At 36.6% G+C, this 16,920-nt stretch overlaps 1 protein-coding gene across 1 annotated transcript in view; it reads left to right on the top strand.

Annotated features, from left to right (window-relative positions):
- Positions 1-15,639, top strand: part of LOC147063178 (uncharacterized) — a 51,723-nt gene extending 36,084 nt beyond the window's left edge. Inside the window, exons 2-4 of the mRNA XM_085960012.1 lie at positions 6,068-6,273; positions 11,153-11,288; positions 15,446-15,639. Of these exons, the coding sequence (XP_085816138.1) occupies positions 6,068-6,273; positions 11,153-11,288; positions 15,446-15,639 (536 nt within the window). The remainder of the gene's footprint in view (positions 1-6,067; positions 6,274-11,152; positions 11,289-15,445) is intronic.
- The last annotated feature ends 1,281 nt before the right edge of the window (positions 15,640-16,920 follow it).

Genomic DNA, 16,920 nt, shown 5'->3' on the forward strand with positions numbered 1-16,920 from the left:
ATAGCACCCATTATAGTTTCGACTCGCATACTAAAAAAGCATTTTATTTTGTAATATAAATCTAATAACATGCTTTCTCTAAATATGACTATTTTGATAGCATAGAAATATCGTGTACGTAAAAAGTGTCTAGACATTTTTTTTATAAAATCATGTCATTTATCATTGTCAAGTATACACATTGGAAAATAGTTTCAATATTAAGTTTTTACTCATAAATAAAACCAATCCACAACATTATAATATTATAAAGAGCTATTGGAAAATTTAAGAAAATATTAAATTATTAAAAATGTTCAAGCTACAGCTGAATCGCAGATGTTTTATGTAAAACGTCACGCCGACAAGTTGAATGTTGGCATTTTTTGCAGGCGGTGAAATGTTTTTGTAGTCGAGATTTTTTCTCTTTTGTCGCTGTCTTATGTGTTCAGTACGTTCTTGCTTATTGTAAGGCATCATTATGGGTTTCTAAAGACTATTTTTTTAAATTAACATAATATGTTGAGTGGTGCACCAGATATTGAATGTTTAACTAGGTGAGGGTGTGAAAATCGTAGGTGGTTTCAACATGGTCACCATTTTTGATATTTCCTTTTTTTACCTTCGATTTGTCATTCATTTCTCTAGTAGGTAATAGCCAACTTGGAGTACTGTAAATAAACGTAGGTAATGTAAAATCTGACATCGAAATCGACTAGGTGAAATGAATACAGTATGTTTCTATAAACTCGACTTGAGTTTAACTATTTTTCTGACCAAAAAGAAATCCTTGGCAATAATAATAGTATCAGGTAAATAATTACATCTATCTAGTCTATCTGTACAGTTGATGAAACCATTTAAAGTACAAAGCTAAATAAAGTCTCCAAAATCAACTTCTCGTTGAACATACATAATTTTGAAAAACACTTCTGTGAAAATATATTATAACCGATAGAAGTAAGACACTCCCATGCACATAGACCACTATGATACAGGCGCCATACTTAATTGCTACAAATGTTAACTAATGGCTCTTAATACTCTCTAAAACGCTTAGCTAGCTAGTTAATCAACCTCTCATGGATAGTCCCGACTCCTCTGTAGACTTATCCATTTCAACTCGTGACACTCAGTATGCGGATACGTAGGGCGCTTAACATCAGCGGACAGCAGCGCCAGTCCAAAAAGATTTTTTTTTCTTCCTTTCTTAACTTTCTCCTTTAAGCACTACGGTGTATGGTTGTAGCATAAGTCCCATACGGCTCCGTTTCGGGACGGAATGAGCACTTAAAATCACTTCCTTCAGACACGTTTATAGTGTCATGGAAGGCGGCCGTGCTTATGCACGGCTGTACATTCATGACGGGTGGTGGAGGGAAAACAAAGTAGCTGTTCCTAAAACTGTGATCAACCAGTGGTTATTTACTTCCAGATATACGTAAAAAAAATCAAAATCAAAAATAAAAATACGTATACTTAGAGAAATACAGTATGCATAAGGACAAAAACTAAATAATTGAATGAGGAAATAAATACGGGTATGTGATGTAATATAGTTTATAAAAATCCCCAAATGAAAATGGCCTGTGAATATAGCTTAAAAATACACAATCACTTTACTAAAGGTATAGGTTAGAGGCCGCTGAACCGACAAAGTTGTTTAATTCTGCGGAAGTACATAGCAACGCCATACACAGAGCTATTAGAAGTGGAATTGGAGAGGCCTTCGTCCAGCAGTGGACTGATCTAAACCAATGATGATGATGACATTGATACATATTTAATACATCAAATTTACCTGGGCCGGTTTTCATCACACTAAACATCACAGTTTTAATTATATTACACCGTTTATTGTTCAGCTCAAAATATAATTTAACATTATTAATATCCCAATACGGTTGATCATAAAATATTTCACCGTGAAATTGTTTACTACCTATCTCAATTATTCTCGAATCGTTTTCATTTTGATAAATAATTTGAATGCCAAGCACAATATTCTCGTTGTTATATCCCATTCTTAAAATCCATAACAATAATAGGTTCATATTAATTTTAATTGGGTATATACTTGCGATTCCTGGCTTTATAATAATGGTTTTTATATTAATTTAGCAAGACTTTAAGGGCACTTCTGTCATCTATATTTTCAATACCTATTCAGACATTTCTACAACCATATGGTGACAGGAAATAAATATCAAAATTATATTTTCAAAATAATTCACAGTGTTACTCTGACGAGCGTCATGTTGTTGTGGTATGCTTGTCGAATAGGGTTCCGGGGCTCTGCCCCATATCCCTTTCATCTGGGTTTTGTCGTTTGAGGGAAGTCTTCTCCATGTAACGAATTTAGTTACTTGTAGGATATCTTGTGTGGCGTTTTGTGGGATGTCTTTGATGAATTTTCAAATAAGTAATTCGTCTCCTCTTCGTTTCTTCATGTCTACTGGCCTTGTCTGTCGTTCTTCAGGTCGTGTCGTGTTGAGTTATTTCATATCTGTTAGTTTGGCGATCATTAGGCTTGCGCTTTCAATTGTATTTTTTAGCGCAGCTATCATGTCTTGAACTTGCTCAGGCCTTGGTCTCTCTTGAGCGGTCATCCAGGCTGGCCTGAATGAATATCTGTCCATGGTCCTCTCTGCCTGTTGTTTGTCTGCTTCGGTATATCCATACCTTGCGTGCTTGGGGTGCCTGGGGCAGCCTCTGTAGTTGGCCGGATGAGGGCCTCCACAGTTAGCACATGTCGCAGGATCTGTGGTATTAGGTTTCTTGCAATCCGCTGTGAGGTGATCGCCTGCACAACGGACGCACATCGGCTTGGCGTGGCAGCAGGAGGCGGCGTGGCCGAAGCCTTGGCAGCGGTGGCACTGCCCGTCCGTTGTCCTCCTGCGTAGTGACTCTACTTGGATTGTTAGGCCGAATAATCGGGGTAACTGGAATATGTCTCTGGCTTCGCTGGTCCTTTCAACGTCCACTAAGACCAGCGGGATCTGGGCTTTCCGAAATCCTTGTGTCATTCGGTGTGCGTTCCTTATTGTGAATCCCAGCTCCACGAGCTCGTCGCGGACTTCCTCGGCGGTCGTTTCCTCTGGAATTCCCCTGATCACCACTTTGAGGGGTTTATCCTCAAAGAGGTTATAGGAATGGAACTCTATCTTCTTTGAGTCTAAGATCTTGACTGCATGTCTGTATGATTCCAGGTCTGTGATGGTCAAGATTATTCCTAGCTTAATATTCTTGGCCTCAGAGATGCATACGCCTGCCTCTTTCAGCATCTTCATGTCATCTCTGTAGGTCCTTTTATTATGCAGGATGATCGGTGGTATTTTTTGAGAGCGGTCTGTGTTTTTCTTTCCTGGATACTTCGAGGGCGGGTTCGCTCTCGAATTCTTCCTGGGTACGGTCTTTTTAGTGTGCGCCGGCTCGTCAATGGTTGGCATGTCTGGTTTTCGTGGTGTAGTCGTGGCAGGTTTTTTAGCCGCATTTTGGTCAGCTTGGTCGGGTGCTTGTCGCTTTGTCGCCTTCTTTCCAGGCAGTGATTTGGCTGCAGCTACGGCAGCGTATGTCTTTGCAGGAGGGTCTGGCTTGTGGGTAGTGTCTGGTTTCTTCGGTTCCTTTGTCCGAGAGTCTGGCTTGTCAGTTGAGGCGGGTTTCTCCGGGGTGGCAGCGCTGAGATTAGGCTTGCCGGTTAGGGCGGGCTTCTCCAATGCTGCTAGGCGGTGGTCTGGTTTTGTCGGCGAGACAGATGTAGCCGCTGGCGTGGTGTCCATCTGTTCGTGGGCGGTGGAGGCTGGTTTCCCGCCCGAGGCCGGGACCTTGGCTGTGGCCGGGGCGGGAGCCTTGGCCGTGGCCGAGACGGGGGCCTGGGCGGGAAATGCAGCATCCATGGAATGTGTTGGATTGCCGCTATAGTCATCGGCATCGTCGTTGTCTAGGAAGAAGTCCGAGTCATCGTAATCCAAGTCCTCGTACTCCTCGTCTTCCTCCTCCGAGGTAGGCTTGAGAAGTCCCGAGTCCAAGGCGTTAATCTCTTCGAGTACCCTCTGGTAATTTGAGATGTTTTTATTCCTCCTCTTCTTGTCCTGCGAGTCGCGTAGCTTCTGCAAGTCAGGAAGAGAGTCGTGCGGCTGAATCCCGTAGGCTAGGGCGAGGAAGCCGTAGATGTACGCGAAGTCCGCGGCCCTCAGCTTCCTCTTCAGTCCACGGATATTCAGCAGATCTGTTTTGAGGTTATCGTCCACTTGTCGGTGGCACTCTGGAGCCAAGAACCCAACGAGCGACGGTATTTTGCTCATGATGGGGTTTTGGTGTTGACAGGCGTCTCCGCTATGAAGGCTTTGCAGGGGAATCTTGAAGTAGTCGGCCGTCGAAGAATATCTTTAAAAAGACTTTTCCGCGGCGGTGGAGTTCTGCCAAGAGTCCTCTGATATGGCGATGATTGCGGCGAAGCGGTGTAGACTTAGGATCTGTGTGCAGACAGGAGCGCGGTAAATGAGGTGTTTACTCGGCGAGTGTCAGTCAGCAAGTGACGAGCGTCAAGACATCCGTTTTAGCTAAATGGTTGGCAAAAAAATCCTCCAGGAAAGGTAAAATCATACCTGTGTACAATATGATTTTTAAAAAGAGATTGTACCTAACATAACTAATATATAATCTTGTTTTAACTTTACTTTCATTTTAATTATGTCATGGATAATGAATCACTTAAATTTTAACATAAATCTTTACGTCAATTATACGTCTTGTCTCGTTCTTACTGATTAGGTCATTCGAGTCAAGAATAATTACTATAATTCTCATCGAACACATTCACTGGTTCATTGCCGACTCAAGTAGAAAGCCGATACATTCACAACGACTGGTCCTACTTTTTCCGCCCCTCGCCTTCCATTGTTCTATAGAGTGCTCATACTGACGCGTCTGTCATGTTCACACGGGGAATGGTTTGATTTGGATAGATGAGTTACATGATAAACAATACACTAGCATTAACACACCGTCTACAAATGTAATGCATAGATCAATGGTACATATTTTTTGGAAATCGATATTACACCGGTTTTTGTGTGAATGACTATTATAACTTTGACAGCTGATAAATAAGAGGAATGTATATTATTTATTAATAACACTGATAGTTATATTTGATGTGAGAATTTTTTATAATTCAATTTGAAACGAGAAAGGGCGAATCAATATGTCAAGCAATCTGGGATCTGATTTTGACAGCTGAAAAGTGGTCCACTCGTTGCTTGTGCAAAAAGTTATGTTCAGGCTTTGTTAATCTAAAGATGGCGGTGACTGGGTACGCTCTGACTTGCTTCTGCCTTCACAGCGTTCACGAAGTACCGTCTGACTCGCTCCTATCTTCAGATGTTTCACAAAAGTCGTTAACTGGACAGAAACATATTTTCGGCATGATATCTGAATCAGTCATGACGTGTGCGCATAAAAGCTGATATACAGACCTACAAACTTATCTAAAGAATGGATGGGGGGGCCACATTTGAAAACAACCCAATCAAGACTCGCGACTGGACAGAATCTGACATTCGAATGACGTTTTCAAAATGGCGTCCATATGGTAGTTCGTAGTTCCATTCTTTAGAGTTATTTAGATAAGTTTGTAGGACTGTACGCCAGTTTCACGGGTAGCCTCTGACTCACATGTTTCAAGTCAGTCGTACAAGAACGTCGCATGTCGAATACCCAGTACAGTATGATCAATAGTTTCATATTGACATTCAAATAGTTATTCATTATCTGACCACATTTATCCAGTACACCCGATTCTCTGCGTTATTTCTCCGGTCATTTAACACCAGCCTTCTGGTATTTTGTTACTTCTCGACTGTTTTACTTTCTCCTGAATTCTTAACACCCAGTTTCTGACATGCAGGAGTTTCAAATCTTGATAGTTGCCCTATAACTCATTATTTTACTTCTACGAGTATCATTTATAGCATATTCATTGTTATTAAATTTATTGAATTTTAGTTATAGGTCAACTATTTTAACTATTTACTTTAGAGACGTATAATTAACGAGATTAATTTAATACTTATTTTCTTTGTTACAGGAGCAACTAGCCTGACAATGGAAGGAGTAGTAATACCAGCCTACGTCCTCCAAGGAGATGCAGCGGAGCTTCGATGCCAATATACTTTAGACCAGGACAGGTTGTATTCTGTCACTTGGTACAAGGATCATGAAGAGTTCTACAGATATGTACCAAAGGACAATCCGAAACAGCACACTTATCGGCTGGAAGGTGCCAAAGTCGATGTGAGTATGGTATCATTATATCAATAATTTTATAGTGGCAACACTTCACAAATAATGTGCACATATCTAATTACTTCTCGTTCGAATGAAGTAGACGGGCTGTTCTATACACAAGGCGGCTATCGACGATAGTTTATCATATGTATGTATTGAGAAGGTTAATTATTGTCGTGTCCGGAAATTTGTACGTAATAACAGTTCACCGCAAGACACTTCTTCGTGTGCACATGAAACATGTGTTCGTATAACATTTAATCAAATGACGAGTTTTTCGTTGAACATTTCACCGTGGAGTATATTTCTACGTATGTTACAAAATGCGATACCAGTTTACAAACAGTAATATTCAATACGAATTTTATGAGATGTCTTTATTGGTGTTAAACAATTTAATGTTGAAACTAAATAAAATAATATAAGTAGGTACCTATACCAGATTAAAATCTACTTACCTATCTATATTCTTAGAATATGGTCATCTCTTTCCGATAAGAAAGCTCACGGCGAACTGTGCCACGGTGAAGTGTTTTACGTACAATTTACATGTAAGTAACCAATTTTATGACGTAATAATTCAAAAGAAAAAACGATATACCTACTTAATAATTTTATTTTCACTACCTATTTTGCTCTCATAAAGAGCAGTAGTACCTAGTAACTAACTAGTATAAGATTAATATGAGAATATCATTCACCTTATTTGTCTTATAAGTACCTACTATAAGACGAGTATATTCGCATGTGGCTTTAAGCTACAAACATTTCTGAATGGAATAACTAAGTAACCAAAAGGTGTTACGGCGCTAAAACCTCGCACAAAATCTGGCTTACGTAAAAAGATACCCAATAGGCTATTTGGGATAAAGCTTAGACTCAGCTGCTGATCGTTTTAATAATTCACGCCATAATCGTGATCCAATAAGGGTAGAGGGTAGTTGTAATAATATATACCTGCCCGGACGGACTATATTTAGTAAAAGGTGAAAACAAAAATAATCGAAGAGGGAATAAAATGAAATTCCTGTTAATAATAATTATCTTTGTGTGCCGTTTAAATTATTTGTAGGTATTATTGGACATCCTCCAAGAAAACAGATTATTTAAATTTATTCAATTTATTGTTTGATAATATTCAATATTATATATTAAATTCTGTTAATTATATCAACAATAAGCTTCCTGTCTATTGCTTTTGATTAACATTTAATATTGTATAGATATTTTAAATTCATCTCATGTTTATGAAACAAAACAAAGTAAGAATTTCAATGTTTTTTAATACCCTTTACTTTACTTACACCGTATTTATTTGTAAATTAAAGATTTTCGGAGTAAATATAATATAATCACCTGACATTACGAACCAATAATAATGTATTTCATCACAACGATGTTTTCTTTGTTTCATTTGCATTATGGTAAACTTCACACGTAGTGGACTCAAAAATTTAATTACTATAAGCTGACATAATATACCATCACAATATAATATGTGAACAATTACATAACATTAAAAATCAATACAAAATAATTACGATTGTAAATAAACAAAGTAAAAGCGCCTGTACACGTGCATGGATTTACTGTCGGCAATAGTTCACACGTAAAAGTGTTGACTGTCTCTCCAATTCATTCTTTAAGAGTGAACGAGACGTGATGTTGTCATTTTATGGTACTATTTCTTACTATTTGACAGGCGGTCAAAATCGGTCAACCTTAAAATGTGTTCATAGATCGTTTTTTTGCCGGCAGGTTCGCCACTATTGTTCTAGTACGCAGCCGCAGATCTAAAATATCCTACTGCATGAAAATTCAGAAACTTCCAAACTTTTCTGATTCATGCATGCAATCTTGCCAACTGCACGATAATACATGTTTCCCTATACATTTTTTTATTGTAAACAGTAAATCCATGCACGTAATATATCAATAACATGCTGCCAGTTTTATTAAATAATCAAAGCACAACATTAATCTAAATTTACAAAAAAACTCTGCCCAACATAGGGATTATTAGTTTTTCTATAAGTAACCAAATTAACCATACTTATAGTTGTCCGGAATTACTGTTAAATGTTTTAATACAACAATTAATTGTATATAATAATTATAGTCTAAACTGGTGATAACAAACAGCGGTGGCATGAAAGCATGAATGTCCTGAACATTCTTTGACTGGAAAATTATTCCTCCTTAGGTACATTGAACTAAAATAATATATTTGGTAAAATATTATTATTTTCGTTTGTAATGGCATTTCTAAGGATTGCTTTAAATTTGTCAAATTTATCAAACGCTATTGTATTTAATAAACGTTTTATTATCTCATTCCTTGTGTTTTAAATTTAAAATATATTACTCAACAGATACATATATCTACGTGAAATATTAATCTAATAAATTCGTGTTAACTTTGGTTTATGAATAGATGTGTTATTTCATGTACATACTTAAAATATTGTTGTGAAAACCCTTTTTTAGGAATCATAAATATAATACTATGTAGATATATAATTATACTTAAGTAATAATAATTTATCTACATATTGATGATGAATTTTGGGGAAATAATTGTGGGCTAAGAATGTTACCTTAACCCGAAAACATAAACAGATAAAAGATTTCTACTTTTAAATGTGGTATACTAATTCCGATGTCTTCTTATACACATCGGATATATGAGAGTAGAAGGTAAAAAATAATTTCACTAACATTATATTATCTATGTTGCTCATTAGGATATAAGAATAATGAAAAAGTTCTCAGAAATAATTGAAAAATAAAGAGACGTTTTACAAAACATATCCGCTAAATACAAGATGGCGAAGCTGGCACGTGTTGTGTTTGTATCTCTAATTATTTTAGTATTCCCAATTTTATTATTTAACATTGTGAACGTGGAAATATCGTAGATGAACTTAATTCTTTTGAAATGTAAATCTTATATTCTTGAATGGATGAAGATTATTAGTCCAGGTTATTCGTATTTTGTATTATTTAGCGTTGTTTTATGAGGATTTTTTACGTCATGACAGCTTTGAAAGGAAAGTTTTTTTACATGGAACATGTTTTACTCATGATCTTCGACGCAAAAGCGTTAATGAAAAATAGACGTAGAATAACTATAGACATGCAGCCCGCCCCGATTACTTACGCGTGCCGATTATTTTCATGTTACGTTCAGCAGCCTACATTATGTGCGATGTATTGTTCGTCTGTTATTATTACTTCTTTAGTTTTATTACATAATTTTCATAAAAGTAAAATTGTTTGAATCCTTTGGATTCGGTTACTTTGTCAAATATTTTTTTCTTTCGAATTTGGACAATCAGCATTCAAAGAATCAGTAGGCAAAGCATGTTCCATGTTTAATAATGTTAGCCATCAGGGCTTAAGTAACCATCATCTGAGGGGTCCAGGGGTATGAAGCCCCCCCCCCCCCCCGCGAGGCGGAAAGCGCCGAGTTTTTTTGTTAATAAAATGTATTCAAAAATTATTATATACTGTTTTTCAATGTCGTGGTAGATTTGATTTTATGATGAAAAACCCTCAAGAAATAATATTTAGTGAAAGTTGGTAGAATTTCTAGTTATTCTTTTATCGTAAGGCAATTAGAAAATGAATTTTAATAGGCCCGGTCGCGGTAGCTCGACTTGATAAAAGAGAAAGAATTGGCAATTAGTTACCAGCGGTAGGTAGGTATTTAATGTAGAATACTGCTTTACCGACGAGTCATGCATAATATGTACAGATCTAGAAACTTATATGGGGAATGGCCAAAAATGGAACTACGAACTACCATAGGACGCCATTTTGAAAATGTCATTCGAATGTCAGATTTACGAGTCTTGATTGGGTTATTTTCGACAGTGGCTCCCCCATCCCATTCTTCAGATAAGTTTGTAAGTCTGTAGTGTCTTTGATGCATTATTTAGGAAGGTAATGTTAGAGCGCCTGTACACGTGCATGGATTTATTGGCGGCAATAGGGCTTATTGTAAACTGTCATGACAATAACTATTTATACGTAAAAATGCTGACTGTCTCTCCAATTCATTCTTAAGAGTGAGCGAGACGTGATGTTGTCATTGTATTGTACTATTTCGTACTATTTGACAACTAGCGAAAATCGGTCAACCTGAAAATTCGTTTTTTGCCGGTAGGTTTGCCACTATCGTTCTTCTGCGCAGGCGCAGATCGAAAAATCTTACTGTCACATGAAAATTCAGAAGCTTCCAAACTTGTTTGATTCATGCATGCAATCTTGCCAACTGCAGGATAATACATGTTTACCTATACATTTCTTACTGTCAACAATACATCCATGCACGTGTAAACGGGGTATTACCAGGGAACTCAGAAATAATGGGAACTGAAATACCTAACGGGTAAGGCGATAGCAGATAACTGACTTGATTAAGGAAGAATCCGGGTTAAACTGTCACACACGTGTCAAGAATACGTTATACGTCGCATACTGAAAACTGCTTTCGGTTTATGCATTTACGATCATGTAATGTTGGTGTATTACACACACTATTGCACGTGCATAATGCGTGCATAATGCGTGCTTCATTTTCGTAGGACACTCACACATTCAAAACCCCTGCATCAACATCCGGCGTATTGAATATAGCCTATCGGTATTCTATTTATTATCTGTTCTGTGGGTATTACCTATTGTTTATGACAGATTGGAGACGTTTGTTTTTCGTGGCTCTATTTTCATCAGCTGGTTTTACGGACTATAATAGTTTAATTTCTTCTTTTGGATTACGAGTAGTGCATGATGAAAGTGTTCTCTGGTCCTTCCGATCATTCATTTCTTAGCTAATTGTAAGTTGTTATGTGATATTGACGGTGTTTTCTGTGTGCCGCAGCAGCAGCGTTCGGACGAGAAGGTGGTGCGACTCCGTGGGGCACGCCCTCCAGCCAGCGGAGTCTACCGGTGCGAGGTCTCAGCCGAGGCACCCTCTTTCACCTCCGTCAACGGGGAAGGAAGAATGGACGTCTTTTGTGAGAATGCATACCATTAGTTTAAATATAATTATTTCCAATCACGGTCCCAAACCCAAGATCTCGGTAAAATAAATATAACTTTACATCAGCGGTAGTCAATCTGGTTCCCACCGCCCACTAGTGGCCGTTTCAGCATTCATGGTGGGCGGTAGGGGATTTACAAACATTTTCATTATGTTTTCATAAAATTCCCCGTGACAATTTAAATTTCAAAAAACCAGACTTCGTGCTCCTATGTATGCAAAGTGTAAATAAAAAGATAGATTTAACAGTAAGTTGTTTTATTCTAAGTATTTGGTAAGTAATTATTATTATAAGATTTAACTTTTTAACTAACTCTGTTTTATACTGTTTTAAACTGTTTTATAAATTTTATATAGTAAAGTTACTTCCCTACTTTATAAATCACCGTTACTGTTGAACCGGTGGGCGGTTAGAAAATTTTACTACTAACAGAGATACAAAAGTGAGCGGTAGGTATAAAAAGGTTGACTACCCCTGCTTTACATGAACAATCCGCAGTGTTTATTTTGATTTTTTTTTGTAAATACCATTCTTTATTAGTAAGTTCTTGTTTATTTTTGCGATTTGACAAACCAGCACATCGAATTTAATGGTTCCATATGTGCTTTTCTTTTTCACATGTCACATACATGAATTATGTGATTTGATTGAATTGATTGAATTTCGAATCGTCGTCCTTAAATGACGTCACATAATTTTCGACATTTTGTCCCCCCTCTGTCTATCACCTACCTTCTACGCAAAATATGTTATCACTATCTATATTACGTCACATTATTGAATCTTCTCATTCGTTTAAAAAATCAATAAAAGTTCTTACGGAATATTTGATTCTCACATAAAATGGGTTTATTTTGTTCATCCCATTATAGCAGACTTCTTTGGCGTCATATATGGATGATTCTAAATTCCGTAAGGTATCACGAAGATTTCTTTTATTGTGTTAACTGTCAATTCATGATGGAAATGCATTGAATTATTAACTTAATTCAATAAAATTCAACTTTTTTATCGTACTTATTCCACTGTTATTAATAGTTATCTGGACCGGTTTTGTCTACCTCAGAGGGACATTTTTAACTCAGTTGAGGCGGATGAAGCCGGTACAGATATTAATTAATAAAAGTGGAATAAGTATGATACAATAGTTGCGATTTATTAAATTTAAGTAATAATAGTATCACAAAAATGTGATGTGACGTTTGGATGTGAAGCATCAGCAGTTGTTTACGCCTGGGAATGTCTCAGGAGCAGATACCCAAGTCTTGCTCTCAAGTGAGCTTTGACTGAGTTTACTGAAAGACGTAATTGAATAACAAGTGCCATGGGAGAGAAAGGCACTAAGATTTGACAAAAATAAATGAATTTAATGATAATAAGATTCAAAAAACAAAGCTGAAACAATCCGGACAAACCAAACTATGCGAAGAAATCTTCACGGCCGCAATTTTTTGAATCCAATATAATTGGCGTTTACGGCGACCAAGTCAGACGGCCCGCCCGATGGGCCCAACCCTTCCCTTCCGTATCACATTCTCGTACATTCCTAGAGGATGTAGTTTGCAACCGGTTATTCTCCGCTACATGAACATGTTGGCCAGGTAACAAGTTCAAACTCATGGAGCTTGGCAGCCAATCCACCATGGTTTGTCAAAAACAGTATTATGACAATTGCACAGTTTTGAATACATAACTTCATCGATGCTTAGGATGAACTCTAAATCGATCATCTACAGAATAAATTGCTTAATCTACGCCGATAAATCCAGCGTCAGCTGTAATAATAAAGTAGGTACGAATTTGTTCAAAAAGAAAAATCTTAAAGTGAGAAAAATTAGTCACCGCATTACATAAAAACAGACTTTTACAGAGTAACGGATTAAGGCACTTTAGACTAGATGAATTTGAAGTCATGTAGTTTATAGTGACAATGATATTGCCGCAAGCAATTTATTTCTTTGTTTTAAAATTTAACTGGCGAGATATATAAAATATTCACTAATATATTAAATTTCTTAAGATTCTATTTTCTGTTAATCCATAACTTTACACTAAAAGGCCTCAAAGTTTTCAGGGTATTTTGAAACGCTTGTAAGTCCGAGGCCTTAAGGCTGTTACTTCTTGCGTTTAGAATATAATATACTATTACTACAAAGGAATACGAAATAATTTTATTATAATAACAACACTCAACGTAATTTAAAATTGTGGTAATGCGATATGTAAACAAGTATATAATCAAAAAAGTACAACTACACCATGAAACTGTCGAAAAAAATATAAAATTATATGATAGCTGATTTAAAGTCATATAAATGTCTACATTGTAGGCCGACCATCATAAGTAAATTCTGAAGATCAGTAACAAATAGGTAGTCTTTTTAAAATACTATGTATGTCTAATTTTCGCTCTCACTTATTCTTATAATATGTGTATGAATATATAGTAAATAAAATGCTGATGATATAGCACTCACAGATCTGTTACACCAGGTAGAGGAATAGAGTCGAAAATACGTCCTATTTATTAATAGGAAGAAGACCAAATTAATGATTGTCGATCGGGATAACCTTCTGACAGCAGCGAGGGATCAACCAATTATGAAAAAGGCGGATGTGAAGCAGAGATATGAAGGCGCATACAGATTGCAAAAAATACGATAAAACGCCTTACCACTATGCGGAAGGATCGGGGAAATTCAATGTGCCGAGTCATGAACCCTGGAGTAAAGAGAGCTGAAGGCAATTGATACCTTCGAAATGCGGTGCTAGCGCCGAATGTTTCGTATTTCTTGCATAGAGCACAGGACGAACCAGTCAATCATCCAGGGACTACAAATAAAGGAACGGCTTTTGACAATGTGTTTGAGACGCATTCTGCATTTTTTTTACATATTGTTCGGCGCGGACCGAATAACCTGAAGATTGTTGGTTTTGGGTAGCCTATAGGGAGGGCGAAACAGAGGAAGAGCGTTGGCGCGCTGTAGCGATCAAGGGAAGGAGCTGACTGGGGCAGCCATCACTCTGTACTAAGAGAAGCAGAGGATTGATAGGGACGGAGAGTCTTGGTCAATCAAAATATGACAGAATTTCAAGGTGGTCATGATCCTTAGCCATGAGTGAACGACTAAAAAGAATATATAGATATTCTGGATCAACCACAGTAAGACACCAAATGGAACTTGAAATTCACAAACATCGCAATCAGTTCCAGCAAACCATCCCAACCGAATTCAACCAAGATCACTATCTCAAGATTTCTTCTAAAACCGCAATATTCAATTTTTCAATCTCTTCATTATAATATATAATATTTAGATAGGAACAACCTCAGAAATATACCTCTTAAAAATCATAAAAAAGTTTTTGGACCAAATAGGGCGCACACCAAACACAAACAATTTTATTTCATCTATCAATCAACTTTGCTGATTAAGCTATCGGCTCCAACACTAGCCATGCAGAAATTTCCTTAGAACTCTGCATCTAAGGTGTTATTTCAAACTTCAAATTAGATATAGTTTTTATCTAATCTCTAATTTTTTAAATATATAGGTGTCTATATTTTTCTACACCCACAATGGCCGCGCGGCTTAAGCGTCGACTTATATAGCATCGTCGATCCCAGGTTCAAAACCTGGGTCTGGCAAATACACATATTGTCGTTCAGTTTGTGTACATTATGTCAGAGTATGGACCTAATAGGTTGAGCGTGGCTGACATCCATTTCTCGTAATAACAAAATCTGTTAATACAAACCTTCACTCTGTAGAGGCCTATATGATCTTATTGGGATCGGACATAGTCGAAAAAAAGTATATTTTTCTAAATTTATTCTAAACTATGTACTTATGTGTATGTTTAATGAAGAATACTAGTTACCTATATTCTTGAATCTTGAATTTCTGAATTTAATAACGATCAAATTGATAATGTTATAATCAATTAATTAAAATAAAACACAGTATGTATTACTAGTGTGGAACTAGTACTACATATTGTGTTTTATTTAAATTGACACAAATAGAAAAAAATATATATAATTTATACACTTACATGTTGTTTATTTATTTGTTTGCAAATATATCATTAAGTAAAAAATCCATTTTTCATAATTAAATATTTTCCAGCACTACCAGTGGAGGAACCAGAAATTAGCGGAGATATATATCCAAGAGACTATCGGGAAGGAGACGTCCTCTCCTTGAACTGTTCCGCGGGAGCCTCTCATCCACCAGCGAGGCTCAGCTGGCTCGTAAATGATAGACAGGTGAAGAGTAGTATTATTTTACAATATTTTATTTTAGTAATATTATTTTCATAGCAATTTAATTAAATGATATTGTTTATTCTCAATAGGTGCCGTCGTGGTTTGAGTCGCTCGGTTTTGCAGACAAGGGAGCATCATCAGGTCTTCGTCTGCGACTATCACGACATCACTTCCCCGATGGAATACTTGCAGTAAGATGCATAGCCACCGTTAAGGCTCCACCACCCCTTATCGATACAAGGGAAGCTCTTCTATTAGGTTAGTATATTATTTAAACCAAAATGTATGTATCACATGTAAATAACTAACACTATTGTAAGTATTCTTTATTTAATTTTACTATCACGTGGTTGTGATCAATGTTTCCTGATTCAAATTTTTGCGCGCGCAAACCTACCAAAATGTGTCCGCACACATGTTTTCATCTCCCGCACAGTCCTCACACAAAAATATTGTAAAAGAAAATTTCCTTTGCCATATTTTAGTTTTGCTCGAATGCACGAAACCATCACATGCACAATTCTTCGACTCATTTCTCGAAAGGCGGAAGGCTGAAATTAATAAATACCTTAAAATATAAGTTTTAATGAAAAATTGTGTGTGTGTTTGTGGGGGAGGGGGTATAAATTTACCGCTCCGGGTGACACCAACTCTAGTTACGCCACTGCTCAGATGCGTTGATGATCCGCACACACAATAGAAAAATTAAAGGGAACCTTGGCTGTGATAACAAAAATATTAAACATTAACTATTTTATAAAAAAAGGCAATAGTAAAAAAACAATTTGGTTTAAAATATTTTTTTTAAAAAAATCATAGAATGTTATATAACAAGTCATATTGGAACCAGCAAGGCATCAACCCATGTAACAGCCTGATGTATGGCTGAAACTCCTCCGTGGAAGGCATACATGTTACATGACTTCGCAGTGTGCTGCGAGATTTGAATCACACCACATTCACAACGTGGGTATCCTTTCAAGCCCCACTTATACACCATATAAGCACCAATTACGATAAACAAATAAGTCATATTTTGCCTGATAGACACCAGTATGCAACAGCACGTCTTATTATTATTTCTCCTACGATGTAGTATTTAAATAAAATGAGACTTTAAATTATGTTTCACCGCTCTTGCAATTATATTGTATTATTTTTTTTATTAATGTTATACTTTACCTATATTTTATACCTACTCCTACTGCGTTAAGATGCGTATGAAATTAAACTGATATACATTAGTGATATACGACAATTATGCATAAACGATAAGTGTATTTTAATATTATGTTGTAAATCTTTTTGATTCAATAATTCATGAAATCTATTGGC

Source organism: Rhyacophila brunnea, unplaced genomic scaffold (genome assembly GCF_057557595.1).
Source record: "Rhyacophila brunnea isolate RB1 unplaced genomic scaffold, BYU_Rbru_1.0 scaffold_9, whole genome shotgun sequence".
Taxonomy (NCBI): domain Eukaryota; kingdom Metazoa; phylum Arthropoda; class Insecta; order Trichoptera; family Rhyacophilidae; genus Rhyacophila; species Rhyacophila brunnea.